This window comes from Sabethes cyaneus, chromosome 1 (assembly GCF_943734655.1).
Source record: "Sabethes cyaneus chromosome 1, idSabCyanKW18_F2, whole genome shotgun sequence".
NCBI classification, from domain to species: Eukaryota; Metazoa; Arthropoda; class Insecta; order Diptera; family Culicidae; genus Sabethes; species Sabethes cyaneus.
This window is the reverse complement of record NC_071353.1, coordinates 142,005,449-142,031,698: the sequence shown is the minus strand read 5'-3', so window position 1 is coordinate 142,031,698 and position 26,250 is coordinate 142,005,449. Positions and strand designations below refer to the sequence as shown.

Below are 26,250 nucleotides of genomic sequence, written 5' to 3'. Positions count from 1 at the left end.
CTACCCAGTTTTCTTTCGGCTCACAGCACACATACTGTCAGATCATAGAATTTCGCAATTCGGCTGACAGCAAAAGTTTGTCAGTTATCGACATTATCGACTGCTTCACGCTAGACGGGCTAGGCTTCAGGTGTAAAGATATTCTCACTGTCTCTTCTGCAGATGCAAATGGGGCGGATCATACGGTGAGTGCTTATGGATCAAAAGATGGCTGGTTCAATTCCCGGAAAAAAGACATGCATTTTTAATTAGCTTAGCTCTAGCTTACTTGTACGAATTAAAGTTATTCGAAACTAAAAATATCGCGTTTACGGCGAAATAAAAATGACGCGTTTATTTTTTTTTAATTTAAAAATAGATTTTTTTGGCTGCATAAAGGTTGATGAAGCGTCGATTAAGCGACTGGAAAAGCAGATTGCAAAACTATTTCTCGTTCTAAAAATAGAATTGACAGCATTGCGCAAATTGGCTATTTAAAAGCGCAAAAAAGTTTCTATTAAGCTTCATTGCAGCTTCGAAAGCAGCTATTAATTAGCCCGAAGCTTGATAAAATCACCAGATTTAGATGTTTAAGAGCTGAAAAAAGGTTTTCATTTCTGAACCTAAACCATAGATCAGCCACAGGTTGGATAAAATCAGCTGTAAAAGCGTTTGATCAGCCTGAAATTGTTACTTGGGTGCGTTTACCACAGGTATTTGCAATTTAGCAATTTAAACCATCAGTTGGTCGTTATTGCCTCCCCACTGCACCCCTCCTTGCTTGACAAGCATAGTTTCAGTGTATTTAGTAGGTACAGGATAATCATTATTAAAAAACGTATTTGCGTAGGACTCGTAAAATTTCTGCAAGGTACAATATTTCTATAGGAAAGGCACGCCGGAGTCATCTATCGCAAGACTAACAGTCGTGAGCTGAAGGAAGCCTTGATGCAGCATAAGTGAACCAGAAAGTGCAAACTGATGGAACAATACGTCACCACTGGCGCTGATACGAAATGTCGACCAACATTTGAAAGGGGCGGACCGAGCTTCCTGATTGGCTGATTTCATGCGTGCAACTGTAGAAACAAAAATTCACAAGAGAAGCGCAAAAGTGTTGATGGACACCACAGCAAACACCGCTAAAATATTAGAAATAACCAAGGGGTCGGACACTCAGCACATAGTGCCCCGGCACTGCAGAGATATCAAGCGGCACTCCTCTAAAGCCTTATAAAAATAACATTTATAGGGCTTTACACACCTCCGGTTCAATTTTACATATGAAATGGGAGCACTGCCAGTTGTCAAAATAATCTCGCACGGTTGCCAGATCTATCAGATTTTAACGAATTTAACAAATCTTGCAGTTCGGCACTTTCGGTACAGCACCGGCACGGTTCGGCTCGTTTCAAGTCGCCTAACATAAAAACGGCTGTGCCGAGTGACCGACCCCTTGGGTCATAGTTACATTTTTGATCATTGCTACCGCGTCTTAGCTTATTTGTTGAAAATAATTTTTTTATTTAGTAAACAGGTATATTACCTTGCCTTGACCTTGCCATATGTATGAAGCAACTTGTAATTTCTGTTTTAAATGAAGAAAATAAATCATTTAAAAAATTTTGCTCTTCCCAGCCCGTGTGTTTTATATGGAGCTGTCACTTTTGCCTGTCCAACAGATCTCCAATACATATGCACTCTGCAAACACCCTATTCGCTATAAGATTACATAACTATAAAAAATCATGTCACGTTTCACGCCGTAAAAAGGACGTGTGGATTTTTTTGAGTGCTCATTCCAAACGCCACGACCTTTGTAAGGTTTTTGCTGGGTTTGTTTTGACAGTAACTGTTGTTCAAGTCAAACAATTTTAAAAAATTTACGCGCTCTGTCTGTAACTGAATCTTGTGCGAAAAGTTTAATTTTTAATTAAAAGAATAAAATACGTAATTTCGACAAGTGCCGATTCCGACATCCCACAAATAATGTCAGCATCAGAAGTGAGCAATCTTGCTAATTTGTATGCCTTCCTGAAAAATACTTACGATTCGGTGGATGTGCTGTTGGCTCCGGCACCCACCTACATTCAATCGTTGGCCGAAGAAGTCGATTCGAAAATAATCTTCATATACAAGTATGACGAACTTCGAAGCCGGGTCATGCAGACAGACGGAAATGAATTTAGCTCCAAAAAAGGCAGTTCATCTAGCGCTCCCGATCTGGATCTTACCGGTTCGCCACTGAAGGATGATGTTAAACTGGAAGATCTGAATCTTTCCGATGATCACCAAGCGGTGGTCTTTTTGGAAAATTCTTGGCTTGAGAAGGAAGAATGTTATGCACCGATTCCCGTGGAAAAAGGTCGATCGATTCTTCAGGAAGTGCTGAACAGTAACGTGTCCGGTTGTGGTCAATTGTGGGCTTTGTGTGATGCGCGTGATATGGACCAAACAGTGTTGCTACAAATTGTAGTAAAAGGAGCACGGAAGTTCGTTAGAGGGGTAGTCACACTGCTGGGTTGTTTTGCTGACGATACTCTCTCGATGGCGAGGTTCCTAAAAGCTCACGAAACAAAGGCACAAATTGGCACCGGGAAGGAATTGGAAACAAACATTGAACTGTGCTATAAGATTCAGTCTCATATTAGTATCAAACTGCGCTGGACTAGCTACTCGGAGCAACCTTCGTTTTGTATCAATAAAAAAGCCGACATTTGGTTGCGGCAAACCATTCGCATTGACGACACCCAATCGGTTGCGGAATATTTTTGGAGCCAACTGCATTTGCTCGAGACCATCAAAGAGAAGATAATACAAATTCGCAGCGAGGGGCGTCTTAACTTTGAGAGTGATACCTTTGCTGGCTCGTTGGATATTGATCTGATTAAGGAGAGGGTTCACAAGATTTTAACCGAATTTTGCATGATAGAATCGACCGATTATAAGCTGGTACAGATCGGATCGGTTGTGGAACGCGTAAAAAATAGAACGGCTACCGACGTGACGGATCGATTGTGGAGCGTTTTGAAGTGTGAGTTTTAGTTATGTTTAAAATTTATTTCATACTTCTTATAGCTAAAATCATTTTAGATTGCTCCGGGTATGACGATTTGAAGGAAGTTCTGACGTTCATCTTTAAAGCTGCCTCGAAAAGCAACCTTGCGGTGAGTACAGTTAAGGGTTTTTTGAACAAAATTTAATTATCACAAACATAATCTTATAGAACATACCAAGTAACAACAATCGACTAGCGCAGTTGATTAAGTCAATTGCCCAAGGCCGCTTGGCGATACCTATGCTAAGTGGTGCCGAACCGCTAGAGCTTCTACTGGAAATAGGATTGGAGAAAATTTTCAACGATTATCAGATAATATTCCATGAGAGCAAAATTTGCAACTTAGACCTGGAAAATGTGGGTAAGAGCACCGCGACGAATGAAGCACAAGCCAGCTCTCGAGCCTCTAGCGTTCGGAAATCCATGTATGATGCAGTAAAGCCATCGGAAGCCAAATCTGCTTACAGTCGGAAAACGACTCTGCTTTCGGGCATCGGTAGCCCTGAGCAGGATGATGACGATGATGGAGCCATTCGTAATAGCTACTTTAATGCGAGTGAAGCCACGCTTAAGATTGGAAAGCTTGCACAGGTTCATCTTTTGCTCGAACATTTGCTCTCTATCGAAACGCACTTGAAGCTAACCAATATCTACTCGCAAGTAGCTGAGGAATACTTTAGCAGACCGGCTGTCTGCTTCGAAGATATACGGTCGCGCAAAACTGATCGGCTTGAAATCCCTATCATGAACAATGAGATCATTGATTTGGTGGAAAACTCGACGCCTTACATTCGCAAGGTTAGGATGATTAGCAAGTGTAAATTTCGGACAGTGGAGAGCACCTTTTATCAGAGCTCGGAACCAATATTGCCCACGCACCTGTACAGTCAGCTGCAGGCGGAATGTGCAGAAGGGATGAATCCTTACTGGTGTTTGGAATATACGAAACTGATCAATCATTAAGACGAAACAGTGAGTACCATAAGGTCGCCATTCACCGCTCAGCTCCATTCACCGCTCATTTCAAACCAAAATGCATTATTAAATAAAAACGCAGCATACTATTGGAAAAAATATTACCAAACAGTAATTTCGTATGCTTAACGATATAAATTAGATATATATTTTCACTGTGTGAATGAAATCTAATGTCAAAAATAATTATTTTTTACAGTGTGGTGCAAAAAACGCCATTTTGTTTGTTTTGCTATTCAGGTCGGCTGAGTATGGCCTAAACATTTTTTTAATAAACAGTATGGTTTTCATCAACTATTGATTAATTTTTGTTCGCGAAAACGTGAAGCAGGTAAGTAGCGATCATATTTGCATTATGTTTCTAAAAAACACTACATAAACTAGTGTAAAAATGCAAAAACATTACGAGCGGCAATTGGTGCTACTGTTTATTGTGCGAATCCATTTAGCGCTCATTAAAGTGTTGTTTACATTTTCAGAAACTGATTCACCAGAAGCTGTGTTTAGTGGTCCGCTGGGACACATTGATATTTTGATGTTCGAAGACCCTCGTAGCCAGTGCGTGTAATGATTCCGACCCGCAAAAGAATATTATATTCCGAAAATGCCCTACAAGCAGCTATGACTGCTGCGAAAAATGGCTTATCTATACGGCAGGCGGCATTAATGCATAAAATTCCAGCTGGAACGTTGCGTGATAAATTACGTGGAAAATATCCCAAGGGGTCCAAACCCGGACAGGTATCTATCTTGACAAACGAAGAAGAGTCAAAAATCGTTAAGTGGCTAACTACATTAGCTCGAACTGGCTTTCCTGTCACTTTGAAGCAGCTTCGGATCAATGTTGGAAATTTTATTAGGCTTTCCCAAAAGCGCAGTCCTTTCAAAAACGGTATTCCAGGAAAAAAATGGGTACAGCTGTTTTTAAAACGACACCCGGTAGTATCGCTAAGAAAACCGAGCGTTCTGGCACGAATCAGAGCAACAATTAAAAAGGATCAGATTGTAGAGTGGTTCTCGAAAGTGTGTGCATATTTAAAGCAGGAAGGCCTCGAACAGCTTTTAGAAGAGCCACAAAGAATTTTTAACCTGGACGAGACAGCCTGCGAACTGGTTGTCAGGAAACGAAAGTGTGTGGCTCTGAAGAACACCAAACACTTCTATTCAGTGTTCGGAAATGGTGATAAAGAAAGCTATACGGCTCTCTTCACAGCTAGTGCAAATGGAAAGATGCTTCCCCCATTAGTATTGTTCCCCTATAAATGCCGGCTTCCTGGAGAAGTGATCCGGACGGCTCCAGCAGACTGGGGAATCGGAAAAACAGATAATGGGTGGATGACTGGAAACGCTTTTTACGAGTTCCTCAAAAACATTTTTCAACCATGGCTGGAGAGAGAAAAGATCGCTCTGCCGGTATTGTTGTTTGTCGACGGTCATAGAAGCCACGTGACGTTGCTGAGTACTCTTTTCTGTAAAAAAAATCAAATAATACTTATTTGCTTGTACCCAAATTCGACCCATTTGACACAGCCGCTGGATGTTAGCTTTTTTGGACCGATGAAAAAGCACTGGGAAGATACACTTCTTGAATTCCGTTCAAAACATGGAATGCGAGCTATTGCCAAATCGGAAGTTTGTCCGCTGATCAAACTCACCCTCGACAATTTTGAAAATATGGAGGAAATAATAAAAAGTGGATTTCGTAGAAGCGGACTATATCCCTGGAATCCGGATGCCGTCAACTACGGTTCAATGCCGACTAGTGAAAGCTTACCTACAGCCAACAACTGTGTCAGCGAGCTAAACAATGTGGAGAAACCCGGTTTCGTTGATTTCGAGGAACGCCTAACACCGTATCAGTTAGCGGAGTTTTCCAAGCAGAAGGATTCTCCAGGTTGGTCTGGTTCGATAGAAGACACAAACTTGTTTTTATTTTGGAAAAAATGGAAAAACGAGATTGATAGTATGGTAAAGGATGATGAAAGTGTATTCCTGGGTTTCCCAGAAACGGAATCTAAAATAGCTGATGGTAAGCGCCAAATTATTGACGATTTTTTTTATAATATTGAAATAATTCCATGAACAGGTTTCCATCATTTTCTGTCTTCCGAGGGTGATCAGAAGTGTTCAATACACCTGGCGACAGTGAAGGATATATTCGAGGAAACTTCAACATTAAAAGAACGCTGCCATTCTTTGCCATTAGATAATAATGTCATGGAATGGAATGTCATGGTCATGGAAAAAAAGCATTTACTTGAGGAAATATTTACGCATCCAAACATTATAAAACCACCACCCACTAAACGAGTTACCCGTTATCCAGTTGTAGCTACGAGTCAAACTTTTATGGCATATTTGGATGCTAAAGAAAAAGAAAAACAGGCAATTGAAAACGAGAAAGTAAGAAAACGCGAATTAAAGGAAAACAACAAGCAGCAAAAGGAGATGCAGAAAAAAGAAAAAACAAAAAAGCAAAAACTTGAACGCGAATCCAAATTAAATAATAGTTTAAATTTGAAAAAGAAACTTCTTTAGCAAAATTTAATTTTGTCAAGAAATATAAATAAAATAATGATCTGCAGCGAATTCAACCATAATTTGGGTTTTATTCGATCGATTAGAATAAAAAAAAATATGAGCGGTAAATGGCTCCCATATGAGCGGTGAATGGGTCATCGTATTTGAGGTGAGCGGTAAAAGGGGTCGTGAGAGTGCATTACTTTTTTAAAACGAAGTCACTATCATTAAATATTTAGAAATCAAGTGAATTTTTCTTGTAAACACAATTGTATTCTCTAGCTTATGACGCAAATTGCGTTTCGATTGACCTCAATTTAGATTTGTTATGGACAAACTAACTTAGTATCGTTTTTAAATGAGCGGTAGATGGCGACTATACGGTACTTTCTTTCTCCGTACGAATGTCACCTTCGAATTGTTTTGCCAAAGAACAGAACTCCGAATATATTTGGTATATTGATTTGGGCGCTGAACACTTTAGCACTAAAATTGCATTATTTGTGTTTCATTTGTATGGGAGCCCCCCGTTCCAGAGAGGAGGGGAGTCTCGAACCACCATAAGAACCTTCCCCGGCTCTAAAAACGCCTGCATACAAATTTTCACGTTGTTATTGTTATTAACGTAGAACTACGTTTTGGTTTTCTATATTCTATCGAATATTTGCTAAATTGTTTTTTAAATTATTGTTGGTGTAAATAGTGTGTTTTATTTCTGCTTTCGGTGAAATACCGCTATCTGGATCTTAAAGTACCGGCTCATATGTACCTATTTGGCTGAGAAGTTAAATTACTTGTCGACTCAACCGATGGATGCTGCTATTTCAAATCAATTTCAACAACTGGTTGAAACCGTTGGATCGCTAAGTGACAAAGTAGATCGTCTTATGCAAAACCGTAATGAATAAAGCTCAACAGTCACATCTTGGCCCAAGCTAGGAATTAAACGCCGTCGTGCTGGTAACGTAGAGCTGAATAATGATCAAACTGCACGAGATTCGGCTGATCGTGGCACTAGCACGATCGATTTTAGTGATCTGTCTGTTGCCACTATTACATCCGCTCCCCGCCCGGCTAGGTGGTGGCTGTATCTATCCGGCTTTCAACCTACTATAACTAATGCTGATGTGACGAAAATTGCGTCTCGCTGTCTCGATCTTAATGAAGAAGACAGTTTTGACGTTGCTCGTCTAGTACCAAAAGGGGTTGACTCCACGAATTTACCATTTTTCTCGTTCAAAATTGGATTCGATCCTCCCCACAAACAACTAGCTTTAACTGCTCCGTCCTCCGCTGCCAGCGTTCATCAGTCGTCCCGGTTTTACGTGTGGGTGTGCGGAACGGGGCTTCCAAACCACTCTCCATAGCAAGTACATATTTGCTAACTCCTATTCACCCACTGACTCGCGCTGTGCTTCTAGTACTGCCCAACCTGATGATCCATCGTCAGTCTCTGTAGAGCAAAACCTTACTGACGGCACACCGACTACTAGACTTCGGATATACTACCGTTACGTTCGTGGACTTCGGACTAAAATTGACGATTTCTTTCTGACGACCACCGAATGTGACTACGACGTTATTGTATTGACCGAAACTTGGCTGGACAGTTGTGTTAATTCCGTGCAGCTTTTTGGTAATCGTTTTTCCGTTTACCGTTGCGATCGAGATCTTCGCAATAGCAGCAAGACACGTGACGGTGGAGTCCTGATTGCTATTTCTAAAGATTTAATCAGCTATGCTGATCTGATGCCAATTTGTGATACACTTGAGCAATTATGGGTTAACACTTCAGTCCCACCTCGCTGCATTAGCTTAGGTGCTATCTACCTACCACCCGACCGTAGATCTGATTTTGTCTCCATAGAATATCATATTAGTTCAATTGGCTCCATTCTTACACGCTTAGACGGTAGTGACGCACGATTATTCTTGAAGACTATAATCAACCCGGTATAGTGTGGAAACGTATGGATGATGGTACTCCTGCTGTTGATTTTCTACAGTCCAACATATCTGCAGCCTGTTCCACGCTATTGGATGGGTTAAGCCTACACAACCTAACGCAAATTAACCATGTAACTAATGGCAACGGTCGCCTGCTCGATTGGGCACTCGTTAATGACGCAGCTTTATGTGAAATGTTTGAAGCGAGTGAACCACTGCTACCACTCGATTTTAACCATCCAGCGCTTGACATTTCTGTCAGTCTAACAGAGCCGGTACAATTCGTGGATATCCCAGACATTCCGAGTTTGGATTTCCGCAGAGGTGATTTTGAGTCACTGAACGTTGCCGTTTCTCAAATTGATTGGCAGTTTCTGGAGTCCTCCCCGCCTGTTGATGAAGCCCTGGAATACTTCAACTCGGCTGTTATGTCAGCAATCGCTCGTTCTGTTCCTTATCGAAGACCAGCTCGAAACCCTCCTTAGACTAATCAGCGTCTCCGGCTGTTAGAAAGACAGCGCTCCTCAGCTCTGCGAGAATATTGCAAACGACGATGTGCAATTTCTAAACAGCACTTCAACCGTGTTAGCAGCATCTACCGAAAATATGACCGATACTTCTACAAGCAGTACACCTTTCGAATGCAGAACAATCTTAGACGCAATCCTAGGTTATTTTGGTCATTCGTAAATACCAAACGTAAAGAAGCGAGGCTACCGGTTGACATGTTTCTTGGTGATAGTCATGGCAGTTCGCTGGCTGAAAAATGCACTGTCTTTGCTGAAAACTTCCAACGTACATTTCATAGCACTACTGCCTCGAGTACTGAAGCCGATGGTGCTCTACGCAACTTACCTAGCAATGTTATTAATTTTAACCTAGCTGAAATCACGCACCGTCACGTTGAAACTGTAATCGATAAGTTAAAATCCTCCTTTTCTGCTGGTCCCGATGGGAGCTACTGGAACAAAGAAGATTCATTGCCCAGGCTGTGTTCATCGGAAAAGTATTAATCAGCGAAATCGACTCCCCGGAAATACTGCAGTGTTTGAATATATATGCTCCTGTTAGATCGCTTAGACCACGGCTTTTCCTGTACATACCGAAACGCAACACCACCTATGGACAACACGACCCGATTTGCTTCATGTCATCTAGCTTCAACTCTGTTGCGGATCTATTCGATTTTAATTTGACGAGTACTGCCTCTAAAGAGCGACTTCGGCGTAGATAGTTTTCATCCAGTGCTATGTCTATATTTTATTCATTAAGACCACAAATAGGTTAGATGAATTTTTTTAAATAAATAAATATTGGGGTGTATTTTAAAAGTACGAGAAATCAACAACATGTAACACAGCCATTTTTCAATAAATTTCAGAGATATTTGCATCAATCGATCAGAATTTTTTCTAAGAATTAACTGATATAGTAAATGCTAAGAATTAACGAATCAATTAAGCATATGTAAGCATGATGCTTCCAAGCAATGATAATTAAGCACAAGTTAGGTAGATCCTACAAGCGTATTGGTACTACGCCTGTATCATACAGTCTTTCCTCTTAACTTGTCTCTTTATTATCATTGGCTTCCAAGGTCCACTATGGCAAGTTTATATACTTCGGCACCAACTTTTCGCAAAGGCCAATCTGTAAAATGTAAACAAACTGAGCGGGGGTTATTTTCTGCTGGACTAGCATAGGGAAAGAAACCCTCACTCGGTTCGTTTACATTTTGCAGATTGGTCCTTTTGAATAGTTGGTGCCGACTTGTGAATTCAACTATATCTGGATATAGGAAAAAAACGACAAGGCTTTCCCGTCCAATAGGTAAAGATTTATTCGTTTCGATTGAACCTAGATTAAGTTGATGTCTTGAAAGTAAACAATTTTATGAAAGCTGAAAACTACGCTTTCTCTTTAATTTAATGATTTGAACATTGAAACTAGACCAAATTGATGCCCTGGACGTAAAATGAGCTCGCAGAAAAGAGCAACCATCTCTTGCTATCAACCGATTATATCGATAGTTGTACTAATATACTCAAAACCGAAGTCTAGTATATGAAAACGAGGAATATTCATGCACTGCCGTGAATCGCATAACAGTCCCATATATATAGGAAACTCCATAGAAAATGGGACTGTTATGCGATTCACGGCAGTGCATGTGATGTGACTGACTGATGTGAAAAAATTTTGCTTGCACACTAGCACCCTCTGTTATGCTTGTTGCGGAATAGCTTGCATTTGCTAGGTGCTATGCTGTTGGGTTTTTACATTTATATGGTTTTATACTGAAAACTCGAAGCTACACTCGCACGCTGCGGTGTGGTCATGTTGCGAAACATGCTTTTTTGAAAAATGAGTGGTTTTTGATTGGACGATGGAATTAACACGAGTGTCTCATCTGTTTGTCTGTGCAAATACCGTTCGTCAACTGCAGTATGCAGTGGTTTAATTAGTGAAACTGGAAACTCTGGAAACAAGCAGTTGATACAAATGATGTGCAAATTGATAAAAATGTAATTTCAAGACATTTATTATTAATTTGTTAATAATATAAATTTGTGAAACAAACCGTTGAACATTTGTAAAATGCCACGTATTGTCCAATTTTATCCTCATTCGTAGTTCTACGAAAACGCTTCCGTGTCTCTAGCACAGATCTTCATACTTTTGTAACGAAAATTCTCATAATGCAAGAATAAAACCCTTTTTCTTCATGTGAATGTGTCTACCCTTGTTAGCTCCCCCTCCCGTTGTCCTCCAGTCATCTGTAAATCTGTCTTCTTTTTGCAATCTCTATTAAGCGAGACAAAACCTTTTTTACGTTTTTGAAACTTCTGCAAAACAAACGCCTATACGCATTTGAAAGTTCCTCCCTCCCTTGTAAGAGATCGCCCCCCTTTTTGTCAGCCACTCTGCGCTGTTTCTGTTATGTCAAAAAAGTGTGACAAGTTTAAAGAACCGTCCGGTCGTTCTGTAGTTATGGCAGAACATACATTTATATTCACGTTTCTTGTCGCTCCCTCCTGCCTGTTGGCTCTCTCCCAGTCAGCTCCCCTTTCTGTCACGTAGCCGATTATGCATCTGCGCTCTGAAAAGGCCTATAACGGAGGAGAAACAAAACCTTTTTTTCATATATTCCTCGGGGCACCCCGTCCCTAATCCCCCCTCCCCTCATAACCCCCCGCTTTATTGTCTCTTAGCCATTTGTGCAACTGCAATCGGTCTAAATGCAAGAGAAACGCAACCCTTTTTAGTTATTTGGACCTCTTTCCCATGATTGGGACCTCACCCCTTTTTTGCCAAAACCCTACATCCATGTTTTTCAAGCATCTCACGCCGACTTGCGATGGTAAGGAGCGTTCGGAAAATCACTTACTTGGCACCGTACTTCTGCGTGAATTCATGAGCCATCAGTGTTCCTTCTCTGCCTCCTTCGTTTTGAATATCCACATATCTGCCCGTTTACAGTCCCGGCAGTCACGAACGGCGCATTCCGTTTGTCACATAATGTATTTCTTGGCAAACTATGAAAGTTTCTGCATCGTTACTTCCTTAGGAATATTAAACTTGTGCTGGGTAGTGAAGTACAGTAGCCCTGGAAGCTGCCAAAAGTTCGCCTTGACGTACAGTACTGGACAAAATAAAGTACGCACTTACCACATCTTGAAACTTTCATGCTTTTCTCATTATTTATAGTAGATAACTATTCATAGTGATCGAACAAAAATTAGCTTTATAGATGTACTTTCAGAAGATGTTTTATACAGAGGCTTTATACTCCAGAGGTTTGTCGATATATTTTTGAGCAAATTTAAGACGTTTGATCCTATACAAATTAATATTACTTAAAAACAAATATTGAATATGAAATAAACAAACCTGTAACATTTCGGATAAATGGCCTTCGTTGAGCAATCCATTTTTAAATCCCATTTCCTTCAGTCTTCTACGAACAGTTCGTTCGGAAATATTTAAGTTCGTATTTTCTCGGATTACTCGGCTGGTAGAGAACGGATCTTTAGCCACTTTTCGACGAATCAGGCGATCACTGGTTGTAGTCCTCCGCTTTCTTCCTCTTTCAGTCCGGTCTTTCACGCTTCCAAGTTCCTCATATTTTTTCAATGTTTTTCGTACTCATACCTCACTAATTTCATATCTTCGAGCAATTTCTCTATTCGAGAAACCTTCCTTACGACTTTTAACGATAAGTTTACGGATATCTTCACAAATTTGATTTTTGACATCGTACCAGATAAAAACGCGCACCAGTAATGAAAAATCAATCACAAACAATTTGTTTTGACACTTTGCTGCAGTGTGATGGCGAGGAAACTATTCGTATGCAGTAGGCGGCGTTGTGCAGTCATTATATTAGTAGTGCGTACTTTATTATGACCAACTAAAAATTGACTTTTTCTAGAACTATACAATAGCTTGACCAAAATAGCTAATGTTTATATTTAACGATACATAAATCGTTTAAAGCATTGAAAATACTACAATTTGTCCAAATATACCGAGTTCATATGTTTGACAATAAAAAAGATACCGCGTGTTATATAATATGAGAGCGGGTGTGTACTTTATATTGTCCAGTACTGTAAGTCTCATCATGGAAATGAAAGAGCTGAGGATTTTCCAGGTGCTTGCGCAAAATAAATTCGCAACGTTGCTTTTCGGATGCCGCCATTTTTTTCCAATTTTCGAAAAACTAACCACGATAAAAATACAGTGTAAACAATACACTCTAAACTACTTCTACCCTAATTTTTAAAAGCAAAATACCCAGTGGATAATTTTCTACAGCGTTTCTTTCGTGATGCAAATTGATGTGGGACACCTATTGCTATCTTGCGTCGGATTTTCAGCCGATTTGGTATGCCTGAAGTTCTTATATCCGGCAATGGAACGCAACTAACAAACGATGCGTTTTAGAGGTCTACTTGACGGAATGTACTATTTGGTTATTGTCGACTCGTATTCTAAGTCTAAGTGATCTGAAAATTTTCAAACACGTTCGACTACAGCAGTGGTGCCCAGGCATAGGCATGATGCGGGCCAAATCAGATCGCTCATGAATGCCGCGGGCCGCAATTATCTCTGGCCATTCCTGTGCTTAACAAAATGTAAAATAAGCGACAACAAAAACCACCTTCTAGGAATCACCACAAGATTTAAACCGGAAAGCATTCAGATTCACAATGAATGAGGCATTACAACCAAACTGAGTGACTACTATGTCATCAAAAAAAATTTCTTATAAGTCCACCATCTTTGAAGACAGTCCGCGGGCCGCACGAATCATCTTGAAGGGCCACATGCGGCCCGCGGGCCGCAGTTTGGCCATCACTGGACTACAGCATCTGTTACAATTAGATGTCTTCAGCAAACTTTCGCTAGATTGAGCATTCTCGCGTTAGATATTATTAATAATCGAACGCAGTTTTTCACAACTTGGGATTATTTTCATTTATCAAACGTGTTCAGGTTTTATTAAAGCATGTGACAGATAATCAATTAAAAATACCTTCATTTATTCAAATCTTGATAGCTTAAAAATCTCATTACCTGAAGAATTTGATTCAACGATTCAAAGAACTTTGCATCTTGAGATCATGATTCTTTTTTCGTTAAGAATATCTCACAGTCATTCCAAAGGTAGCTAGGCGGTATTCAGACGAAGGCAGATTTGATAACTTCCTCGGCTTCTTTTGCGTGCCACGTACTAACACCGACAGCAACGGTGGCTCCTTCGTAACGTCCACGGTAGGCAATCTGCAGATAAATGGTTGCTCATTTAGCTGATACGAATAACGAATAATTTTAAATTCCTACCTTCTTCCCGCACATATTTTCGAACCGGGGATGAACGAAACTCCAGGCGCCCATATTGCGGTGCTCTTCCTGACTCCAGATAAAGTCACGTGCATTGGCGTACTTCTCCAGCTCATCACGAATACTTTGAACCGGGAACGGACAAAGCGATTCCACCCGTACGATCGCAACTTCGTTGTTCTTCGTCGCCAATCGTTCACTGTTCAAATTATAGTAATGCTTGCCGGTGCAGAGGATCACTCGTTTTACCTTTTTCGGGTCGGTTACCACGTGATCTCCGATCACCGATTGGAAGTGCGTCCCCGGGGCTATTTCCGAATGCGTTGAAACACACTCGGATAGGCGGAGTAGGGTTTTCGGGGCTATCACAACCAACGGTTTCCGGAAGTTACGAATCATTTGACGACGCAATGCGTGGAAATACTGTGCCGGTGTGGATGGGTAGATTATTTGGAAGTTTACATCTTCCCCATCCGGAGTGGATTCCCTGGAGTCGGTCAACTGAAGGAATCGTTCCATCCGGCAGGAACTGTGTTCCGATGCTGCTCCATCGAAGCCATGAGGGAGTAGTAGGACTAATCCGTTGCAAACCATCCACTTTGCTGAAATGAGAAAAATGTGATTGTGAACTGGTCTTGACTTGACTTTGAATTTAATACTCACTTTCTCCGCTCACCAAGAGCGTGTCGATCATGATTTGAGCTCCGTTGAAGAAATCTCCGAATTGAGCTTCCCAGATTACCAAATTGTTCGGGTTATCGATTGCCATGCCATACTCGAATCCAAGTACCGCCTCCTCGGAAAGTATACTGTTGGCGATCTCCAGTTTTCCGCCGGATCCTCCCTCCAAAGCGTTCAGCGGGATGTAAATTTCGTTGGTGTTCTGATCGACGAACATCGCATGCCGTTGGGAAAACGTACCTCGACCGACGTCCTCGCCACTGATACGAACATTGAATCCCTGATACATCAAGCTCCCGATGGCCATCGTTTCTGCCGTAGCCCAATCCAGTCGCGTCCCTTCGGCGGCCTTCTTCAGTCGTGCTTCGACGTGGTGCTTCTTCAGATGTGGATGCAGGGCGAAATCTGCCGGGTGCTGGACGCTTGTTTGTGCGATCAGATGTAGCAGACCATAGTCTACTCCCGTGTCCCAGGTGGTGATTTCAGTTCCCGGTTGCTTCATTTCGCTCCACTGTTGCTCGAAGTAGCTTCGCTCCGGTTGATATTCGTTCAAATTTTGTAGTTCCGAATTGAGGAAGTTCAGATGGCTTTTTACTATGCCGTCAATATCGGTTTGCGCCAGTTCTCCGGTTTCCAGCAGTTTAGCAGCGTACAGATCGGGAACGGACTTTCGGTTGTGAATTATTTTGTATAGGAGAGGATTTGTGAAGGTTGGATCATCCAGCTCGTTGTGACCCCACCGTCGGAAGCAGTTCAAATCTATGAAGATATCTTTTCCGAACGTTTGCTGGTAGTTGAACGCCAGCTGTGTAGCTTTGGACAGCGCTTCCGGATCATCTCCGTTGACGTGAATTACCGGTGCCATGATGCTTTTGGCTAGATCGGATGAATAGGGCGTTCCACGCCCGCGGTCTCCCGGCGTTGTAAAACCGACTTGATTGTTCACGATCATATGAATCGATCCACCGACGTCGAAGTGCGGCACGGAGGCCATCATCAGGCATTCCTGATTGATTCCTTGACCGGCGAAGGCGGCATCACCGTGCAGTTGAACGTTCAATATCTTAGAGTTTTCCGGCTCGTCACTGCCACTGTAAGGTCCATCCAGCTGCGAAAGTTGTTTCGCACGTGTTTTACCCATACAAACTGGATTGACCGCCTCCAAATGGGATGGATTGTGGAGCATGTTCAGGTGAATAGTTTTGTTGCGAACTACCAGATCCTGTGAGGTATCTGAAAATCACAAAATTTTACATGTTTTTATTTATTAACTAGGGAAAAGCATTTGAACCAACTTACGAAAGTGGCTTGCAATATCGCACATGGCTTTCGCATCGGCGGGAAATTCGGGAAGGCCCTTGAATTTGCGGAAGATTTTCGCTGGCCTCGTCTGAAACATTGTGGTTAGAACATTAAGCTTGCCTCGGTGTGGCATTCCAACGACGATGTTCCGTATGTCGGCATCGGCTGCACAGAGGAACAGTTGTCGGTAGAAGGCCATTATGCTTTCCGCTCCTTCGCCACCGTATCGTTTAACGGTAGGAAACTTGACGGCCAGAAAATTGTCGAAGGCTTGCGATTTCAGCAGGAGCTCGGCAATTTCTTTGCGGTCGTCGGTTTTCAACTCGGTATGGAATAGTTTCTCGTATTCCTCAATCAGCCATTCCCGTTCGTGTTCGTTTTCGATGTACGCTAGTTCTATACTAGTGGTTCCACAGTAAATTTGTTCCAGCAGCTCTTGCAATTGTTCAGTGGTGACGGCTGACGAGTTATTCGTTTGAATTATTCCCGTAGGTTGAACTGTTTCGTTACCGGACAATCCATAGCGAGCATAATCCAGTACCGTTGGAGTCTCAATAGGTTGACTGAAAAGTACCGGGTTTATCGCTGCTTTTCGATGAGCATAGTTACGATATGCTTCAACCCAACGATAGACGTTACTGTTCCTGGCTCTTGCTTCAGCAATGTGTTTGTCCACTGAAATAATACAATTTTCTTTTCATTAAAATCATCTGCCTATTAGTTGTTACTATAGGAAGGAGTATTTTTCTAAAGTATCACATGAGATTCGGATAGATACTTGTTGAGACTATTTTCGCAGCTGATAAGAGATCAACGTACACAGCAGAGCAAATAAGATTCCGCGAAAACGATTATGATGCTAGGCATGTGGCGCTTCTCCTCCACAATCAGCCGTGTCGATTAAACTTACATTTAAACTCCGGTTGCGGTTTCGGTTTAAATCCAAACACTCCTCGGGTGCTGTGGTACTGTCGGGAAATAATCCTGATCATTTTGAACCTCTGCCTTCACGTTTCTTTTCACTTCCACGTAGCTGCTCAGCCAGCAGCAGTATCGGTCCTGTTTGCCTGCCACCAGTCGTCAAGGGACAAGAGATAAAAATGCGATTGTTTTGAGTTTATTCTCCTCCACTTTCTGTTCTTATCTTTGTGTGGCTCAAGTCGCAAACCGGTCCTCCTGTCGTGTGCGGGGAACAGATCGGTACGAGCGTTAGAATGAAACTGAGAGTAATTTTTTTCAGCGTACAAACAACCCACCCTGGCTAGTAACGTCTCTGTGTGGTATGTGCTTTCTTGTTGGACTTGAGCTTAGCCGTCACACTCGGAACCAGTTCATCTTTGCATTCCATACTATGTATTTATGATATTGTTATTCGTCGCTTTGCATGGATCCAACATCATGTTATGTTTTGAATTCGAACGTCATCGGAGGAATTTGGCTATGCATACACATAGACCCATCCTGATCTGAGAGTACTGATTGCTATCATCATTGCGGTTGCGTGCCTTATGATTACCCACTTTGCCGTTGAACTTGCTGATAAGTAACGTACGTCTGTGCTGTTGGTACCTATATATATTTGCAAGAAAAATACATTGGGGGCCGGTTCGGCAGAGTATTGGACTTGTTTGTGCCGACAGTTGAATAGATGTTTACGATCGTAGCTTCTTCATGTGGGGTTGTGCTATTGTGGGAGTGCTATAAGATTTGATGCTACCAATTTTGGGAAACTTATCTTTTTTCGGGTTATATATCTGTTTGTTGGACTTATTCTGAAATGTTTGTCATTTAAAAAAATCTAAAGAAACGAGCGTCACGTAAAAATAATAGTTTTTGAGCGCTAATCACTCGATCCTACGCTATTGATAAATGCTTAATCACGTGTCGGCGTATTTTTGCTTCCCAAGTCTGGCATAACAACGTTTGTATTACTGAAAAACAGCAACAGAATTCCCCCGTCCCAACAGGTTACGAATTAGTTCCCTTTATGTCAACCTAAACGAATCTGATGTCCTGAACATCCGAAAAATGATCAATCATTCCTTATGTTCGACAGTTTTTATTGATATTCTATTAGAAACAAGTAGAAATTGATGTCTCGTACGAAAATGTGGGTGATGAAATATAATACTTAACTTCCGAGGCGAGGCGCAAAGTGTCGACTTGATGTCATTTGTTATTTGTTTACCGCGCGCGATGAAGGAGTACCGCAACGTCGTAGTAAAGTTGTTTGCGAGAGGTGAACGACCCGGCGACATATTTCGGCGGTTGAAATCCCACGGGATGAAGCGGAATTTCATCTATAACGCCATCCGTCGGTACCGCGAGACGGGCTCGGCCAAGGGCCGTGCTAGAGCCGGGCGGCCGCCATCAAGATGGTAAGGGAGCGGGTTCGTCGAAAAATGAACCGCTCGATCCGAAAGACCGCTGGTGACCTAGATTTGTCGATCGGGATTTCCCACACCATCATGGGAAAGGACCTGGGATGCAAGACGTACAAGAAACGTAAGGTTCACGGGGTAATGGAGGCTACAACGAAGAAGAGGCTGGATGGAGCAAAACTGATACTTTCGCGGCACGCTGGTCAGTGGTTCGTGTTTTCTGATGAGAAACTCTTCATCTTGTATCTTGCCGTCCCCGAAAACCCGCGCTGGGTATCGCGGCTAACACGCTGACAGACGAACAGCGTCACAAGCAATACCTCGTAAGTCGCAAGGGTCTGCATAGTGTCGTCGTCCCGCCAGTAAACACAAAGTTAGATTAAACTTTTCGGTCGGTGGTTCTACAGTAGATGGAGGAAGAGGCACGATTTGTGTCTAAAAATAATCCAACCTACGTTAATAAGGGGGGTTGTGCAGTCTCCTTTTGTCCAGCACTTCTATGGTTCAAAGGTACAAGTACCAGCGAGCCGCATGCCCTGGCGGGTGTTGTGGGTTCGAATCCGGTTATAATCTCAGATTATAGCTTGGTTCGACCCATGCACTTTCCAGCATTGGACAAAAGGTAAGAGTCACAATGACAACTTGTTAAGCGTAGCTACCAATATTAGAAATAGACCCACGTGACGATAACGGACTAAGGATTGGAAACTTGGTACGTAGAACTGCCGATCTCTCAACTTCCAACGCACTATGGGCCATAAATTAAAATTTCGGGACAAAAATATTTGCGGTTAAACAGCTTGTCTCAGCTCAATGTAGTCTTCGGCAACTTTTTAAATAAAAAATTGCATATTTTGAAGGGGTCGTCCAATATTTAAGCATTACTTAAACAACAATTAAAAGTAATAACTTTTTGAGTAAACTTTTTTGTACCTTTTTGGTTTCAAAATATTAAAGATAAACCAACTTCAAGTAATTTTTGTGAAGATTTGAAACTTCTACCTTTTACCCATTTTCAGCAATAGACCTTTGTTTATAAACGACCCCTCAAATCACATTTCTTCTTGTAACATGTTTATTTCAACAGACAGCTCAATGTGATGTTCTAGAAAATATTTTGCACATAAAAGAGGAATATTTTTGCTGAAGGCTGTTTTGCGTTATATGCATTAATTAATAAGATATAACTGATTTTAGGTTAAAAACCGTCTGATGAAAAATCCGAATATCTTAGCCATCTGCAAGTATCTGCAATTAGTTTGCATACCAATTTGTAGGGAATTATTAAAGCTATCTGCCCAAATGTGTATTTCAGAGAATACCTGGGAATACCATGGCTGGGAATACCTGGGAATAGTGCGGATTTTTTTTTCATACATTTTATAACTCAATAAATATGCGTCCTAGCGCCAAACAGTCTTCACAGAAAATATGTATTTCAACATACTAAACAACTTTGTAGAACATTTGAAAGCAATAAAATAATCGTGTGCAAAGTTATTGAGTGTAATTGATTTTTAAATGCTCTTTTTTAACATATCATTATATTTCGTAACCGGTAAGAGATAGATAGTTACCTTTTTCAGCAAAGTTGCTTATTTTAGTATTTTCTGCAACTTTTGGAGAAAAAAACTTTTTTTTTAATTATTTAAGAAAACAAAAGTGCAGGAAGATGCGCTATATTTTATTATTTTACTTCTCCGAAGACACCACCCTTGAAAAAATACACATTTTTCATCAAACGGGTTTTAGCCTAAAAACAGTTATATCTTATTAATTAATGCAGAAAAAGCAAAACAGTCTCCAGCAAAAATATTTCTCTTTCATGTGCAAAATGTTGTCTAGAACATCACATTGAGCTTTCTGTTGAAATAAACATGTTACAAGAAGAAATGTGATTTGAGGGGTCGTTTATAAACAAAGGTCTATTGCTGAAAATGGGTAAAAGGTAGAAGTTTGATATCTTCAGAAAAAATACTTGAAATGGTTTATCTTTAATATTCTGAAACCAAAAAGGTGAAAAAAAATTTACTCAAAAAGTTATTACTTAAATTGTTGTTAAAGTAACACGTAAATCTTGGACGACCCCTTCAAAAGATGCGTCATTTTTCATTCAAAAAGTTGCCGAAAACTACATGGAGCTGAGACTCGCCGTTTAACCGCAAATATATTTGTCCCGAAATTCAATTTCTGGCCCATAGTGCAACTGAGCACTTGAGTGTTCTCCGACGTATTGAAGATCCACAAGCTCGACATCGTAGCGCTGCAGGAAGTGTGCTGGCTCAACGGTACGCACTTTCAAGGATGGACATACCATCTACCAGATGCGGAATCGAGTTATTGGGTGGTAGCCAATCGAACCCCGAATGTGCAGGTTGAGAATCAAGGGCCAATCCTGAACATAAGCATCATCAACTTGCACAGCCCTCACCTCAGAAGTACCGAAGGAGGAATTCTACGTGAATGCGACCGCTGTCCAAAACATGACCTCAAGATCGTGATCGGTGGTTTCAACACTCAGGAGGCCGGTAGGAGGAATTCAAGCCGGTGATTTTAGGGCTCACGCATAACTACTGGTCAACGAAATGGGCTTTAGACTTATCGACTTTGGCGCCTTCAAAAACTTTTCCGTACGTGGTATCTTCTTGCAACATAAACTCCTTCACAAGTACACCACTGTGGAGGTCACTAAATCAGCTAGAGACAGCTCGATCAGTAATTAGTGATGGTAAATATACGCCCAAACTTTCTCGTTGTGAACAACATTTGGTACTGACACCAGCCTCGGTTAAATCTCGAACGGTAGAATCAGCCAGACGTCGCTGTAAACTACGCGCATCTACTGCAAGTTGCGCTACCGGAAGAAGACCCTAATCGAACGCGTGGATCGAAATCAGTGGAACGACTGGTATAACGATGAATGTAGGAGAGCGATGGACGAGGTGAACGATACACGGACGGCAACGATGCGCAGTACCATACGTCAGACTCAGAACGTGGAAAGACACTCCGGGAGCAAAAGCGCTGCCTACAAGAACACGAGTATGCGGAGTTGGAGTAGCTGTATTTTTCCCAGAAAACGCGAAAATTCTACCAGCTACTGAACGCTGCCCACAAAGGCTTTGAGCCGCAAACTGAATACGGTGCCGACGTACCACTTGTTTTTTGACTATAAAGCTGCGTTTGATACAATCGGAAGAGGAAGAGCTGGACGAAACCCCTCTCGAGGTTTGTTGGAACACCATCAAAACAGCCATCAGCAGTGTAGCAACGAGCTCCATTGGGCATGTGCACGGAATCAGCGAAACGATTGATTTGACGATGATTGTAGGAGGCTGATGGATGAGGAGCACGCTGCGTGGGCGGCCAAGTTGCGCGGAAAAGGCTCCAGAGAAGTTTGCCTTCCACGTACAGTCACTATTGACGGCGTTGAACTGGAAGTGGTTGATGAGCTTGTATATTTGGGATCTCTGGTCACCGCCGACAATAATACATTCAACGACGTATTCAAGCTGGAAGTCGAAACTAATTACTTTTCCCTGTGCAAGACGCTTCGATCAAGGAGCATTCGCCGCCGCACCAAGCTGACGAAGTATAAAACTCTAATCAGACCTGTAGTTCTCTTCGGGCTTGAGGCAGTAACTTTGCTTACGAAAGACATACGTCCACTTGCCATATTTGAACGAAAAGTGTTTTGGACTATTTTTGGCGGAATACAAACGGAAAGCGAAAAGTGCACCAACCACGACAAACCACGACTCACGAGTAGCAGGCACTACTTGAAGAGATTCGCATCGTACACCTGGTGAAAGTTGGGAGACTACGGTGGGCCGGTCACGTCGCAAGGATGACAGACTACTGTGCAGTGAAATCCGTTCCCTTCAAGAACTCCACCGGTTCCTGGAAAAGAGGGGCCCAATGAAATAGATGGCTCGACCAGGTTGAAACCGATTTGCATGTGTGGAAACGCTCAACGAATTGGCGACGAGTAGCCCAGCACCGAGTACAGTGGACAGGAACTCTTGATACGGCAAGAGCCACTCCGGTTCTCGGCTGGTAAAGTAGTGGTAGTAGTAGTATTTACCATTTTCATTTAGTTAGAATAAGTAACATCTTGACTCAAATTAAGACCCTCAATGAAAGCAGTGTTCGATTGAAAGAAGCTAACTGCAATGCCTTTTAATTCGGAATTTTACACAATAGCGAGATTCGGACTATCGAGCCGTCGGATTATTGGGTGTCGGATTATCAGGGGGAAACTGTACCAACTTCAACTCCTATTTAAAGTCTAATTTCAAGTCCGATTTCATATCCGAAAGCAAGTCCAATTTCAAGTCAAATTCAATTCTAATTTCAAGTCTGCTTTCAAGTCCAGTTTCAAGCCCATTGAAATTAAGTGATAGGGTTTATTTCTAATTCCCGTCGTAGTAAGGAAAGCCACTCTAATTTTCATCATTTCTTAGGTGGATTTAATGAATGCTCCAAAAGTTCTGCTGCTGATTTGGCTCAAACACACTTACCTTCCGATCCGTGCCCTTTGAATTCACTAAAAAGCGATTATTAAAGCACAGAGGTTGGAAAACTCGCAAAATGAATAGATACGCCGAGCATCGGCAAACGGTTTTCATCATGATAAAACAGCTACGCGAGTGGTTCAATTCGCCTATAACAATGAGCATCATACACTCACGCTTCATAGCATCGCTGAATATACGAATATCGTGAGCAACGCAAAAGTGTAAATTATTGCTTTCTGCTGCTTGTAAAGCCACTAACACTACTTTAAACTATTCCCTTTTCGCGGTAATATTATTTTGAATACTTTCCGGCGTCCCCGGACATTCTATATCCGATAAATCGAACACACGCAATGTTCAATATTCAATTTTTGAACGAATTCTGATGTTCACATTGAGGTTCTGTTCGTGATAAAATTCAAAGCTGATGCGTGCATTATCGGCGAGGCAGGCGAATAGTGTGTGTTCATGAGGGATGTTCATCGATTCAAATGATCACTTTTTCGCGAATTCTCCAACCACTGTTAAAGCATTTTATTCAAATTACGCAACGGACTTTATATTTTAAATTCGTCGTGCCGTTTTAAAATCCGTCCATCAAAATTTTTCATCGCCCGAGCTAAAAAACACAATAATGTTTACGAAGCTAGCACGCATGTATTTATGTAGGACGGCATGACAAATGTTATTCTGCAAAATTTCTGCAGGTCATGCAAGTTTTCCCGGCTGCAGAATAACGACAATGCGTTGCGTGAGTTATTTTCATTTTATGAATGACAGAAATTGAAACGATTAGTCGACATTTTCTTCTTCGTCGCACGAAAAAACGTAGGAAATTTGGCTGCTAGGAATTCTTTAATGAAAAATGGCATTTAAATAAATCTCAGCTCACTTTGATTGATCGCGTACGATAGTCAACAAACTAAAGTATTAGGGAATAACTAATTTTGCATTGTGTCATAAAAATCGCTGATATTTTTAATAGTTTGTGTTGGATAGGACGGGAATAGGCAATTACGACGAAGCAGCAACATACCCTACATCTAGACTAATTTAATTGCTATTTATGTTCGACACAAAAATCAATTACACGTTTCATTAACTTCCAATTCGGGTCCTGTTTGAAGTCCAATTTGCAGTTCATTTTTAAGTCCCATTTTAAATAAAGCGTCACGTTCAAGTTCAAGTCAGAATTCCTGATGCTGATCCAACGCACGTCCTGCCTTTCCTATAAAATTTTATGTAAAAAAGTTTAACATTAAGTAATTCCAAACTCCATTATCCTACGATTACTTGATAATTTTCGTTCCAAAACATGTTTTTGACAGGTCGGTGCCCCACTTTCTAATTAGGTCTGGGCATGCCAGTGGAAATAAATCGTGATTTTGAAAAACAGATATTGGAGATTTCCCAATTTTCAAAACGTAGTTAATACAGTGACAGGATGATAAACTATGATAAACTCATCCATGAATTTAATATTTGATCCAAGTCCTGAAAGGATTTCAAAGGAACTTGTTCTGGTTCTGAGATCGATCATATGGCATCTGAGAAACGTGCAATGATCACGAAAATGCAGATATTTTCGAAATGTCCTGTTTTGGGAACCAATTCCGGATTCTTAATGACTCCCCCTAGGGTCGGATGATACATATCATGGTTCGTAGTAAACTAACTGATATGACTACAGTCGATGGTTTGTTTAAAAAAATTAACGGGGTTCAAATAAATTTGCATTCCTTCAAGGAACACCAGAACTCGGACCAATTGAAACATGGCCGCGACATGCAGGAATTAGAACATTAGAAAAGATTTTTGGAAAAGTTTCCAAATTTGGTAGAAAAATATTACAAATCGAAAGATTTATGACCATTTCAATAAATTTTGCGGTGCAAAAACTGATGTGGACCATTCATGAGGAGGTGTTAATATTAATTAAGCAATCGCTAATGTGCCATGTTCCGATAATATAACTCGACTATCAAATGCAAAATAAAATTATCTTACCCAGGTGACTGATAACAGTGATTTGTTATTATATTGCCAAATCCAATAGCTGTTACATTACATTACATTTTGATAATTCGTAAACGTTTTTGTTTGGTTTCTAATGTTTAAACACCAGGTCAAGCACCATGTAGATTACACTTTTTAAGTGTCATGTTGTAATTCATTCGAAGATTTATTGGTTAGTTAAATAGTTATTTTCTGTATAATTTACATTCAATTGAATTTACGAGTTATGTAAAAAGTTTGCTGAGACACATTCTTAGCTATGTAAATTCGATTTATCGAGTAATCGATTTAATTATTATCAATTATCATTATGATTAATGAAACGTTTTTCTTAAACAATAACGCAACACAGCTCGGTGCATACCTTTATAAGGACTAAATACTTTTTTACCCATAAAACGAAAGCAAGAGCTATCTATCACAGTCCCGTTCCGTCTTCCGTCTTCAATCAATTTCAGCTGTGCTTTGAATTGAGTGGGTCTGGCCTGGGTTAGGCTTTCAGTTGCTGCGTCTCCTGCAATTCCATTTTGTTTTTCAGCAAGGCGCGGCAGATAAGCAGCCCAATCAACGCCAACGGAACGAGCATCACGAAGACGAATGACATCGCAACGCCCGCCTTCCGAGCGGTGTACTCTTCTTCACCTGTTGAAAAAATTGGTTGAATTTTTATGTTACAGAAAATAAACCCTAAGTTGTTTGCTGTGTTCAACGGGCATTGTCTGCGCTGAAAATGAAACCTTCAGAAAAGTTATAAAAGGTGGGAGTGTGTTAGTAGCTAGCAGACATTGGTTAGGACATTGAGTTAGTTTTATTGATTTCACCATTTACGCTTATCATAAAATACACTTGGTTTGGTCTTATCACTAGAGGAAAAAAATGCATGTTATCTACTTGAGCCGTGTATGAAACTAATTGTAGAAACGAAAATAAAATGACGGAATCAGTGATGTCGAAGAATACCTGACTGCTTGCGCTCTCTGAGGTTATGTTTTAATGTGTTTGTTGTTTTGTCAAGGATTTTGAAAAG

At 41.1% G+C, this 26,250-nt stretch overlaps 2 protein-coding genes and 1 pseudogene across 2 annotated transcripts; 2 read left to right on the top strand and 1 right to left on the bottom strand.

Annotated features, from left to right (window-relative positions):
* The first annotated feature begins 1,968 nt into the window (after positions 1-1,968).
* LOC128746315 (protein zwilch) lies at positions 1,969-4,000 on the top strand. Its single transcript, XM_053843364.1, has 3 exons — positions 1,969-3,013; positions 3,073-3,146; positions 3,206-4,000. Exons 1-3 carry the CDS (start codon positions 1,969-1,971, stop codon positions 3,998-4,000), a joined length of 1,914 nt encoding a protein of 637 aa, XP_053699339.1.
* Positions 4,001-4,579: 579 nt separating this feature from the next.
* On the top strand, positions 4,580-5,556 carry LOC128746314 (uncharacterized; annotated as a pseudogene).
* Positions 5,557-14,024: 8,468 nt separating this feature from the next.
* LOC128742560 (probable 2-oxoglutarate dehydrogenase E1 component DHKTD1 homolog, mitochondrial) lies at positions 14,025-17,484 on the bottom strand. The gene is made up of 5 exons (XM_053838963.1): positions 17,220-17,484; positions 16,307-16,984; positions 14,990-16,240; positions 14,327-14,928; positions 14,025-14,266 (listed from the first exon to the last, which is right to left on the bottom strand). The coding sequence occupies exons 1-5, from the start codon at positions 17,299-17,301 to the stop codon at positions 14,165-14,167; spliced, it is 2,715 nt and encodes a 904-aa protein (XP_053694938.1). The 5' UTR covers positions 17,302-17,484; the 3' UTR covers positions 14,025-14,164.
* Positions 17,485-26,250: the final 8,766 nt, after the last annotated feature.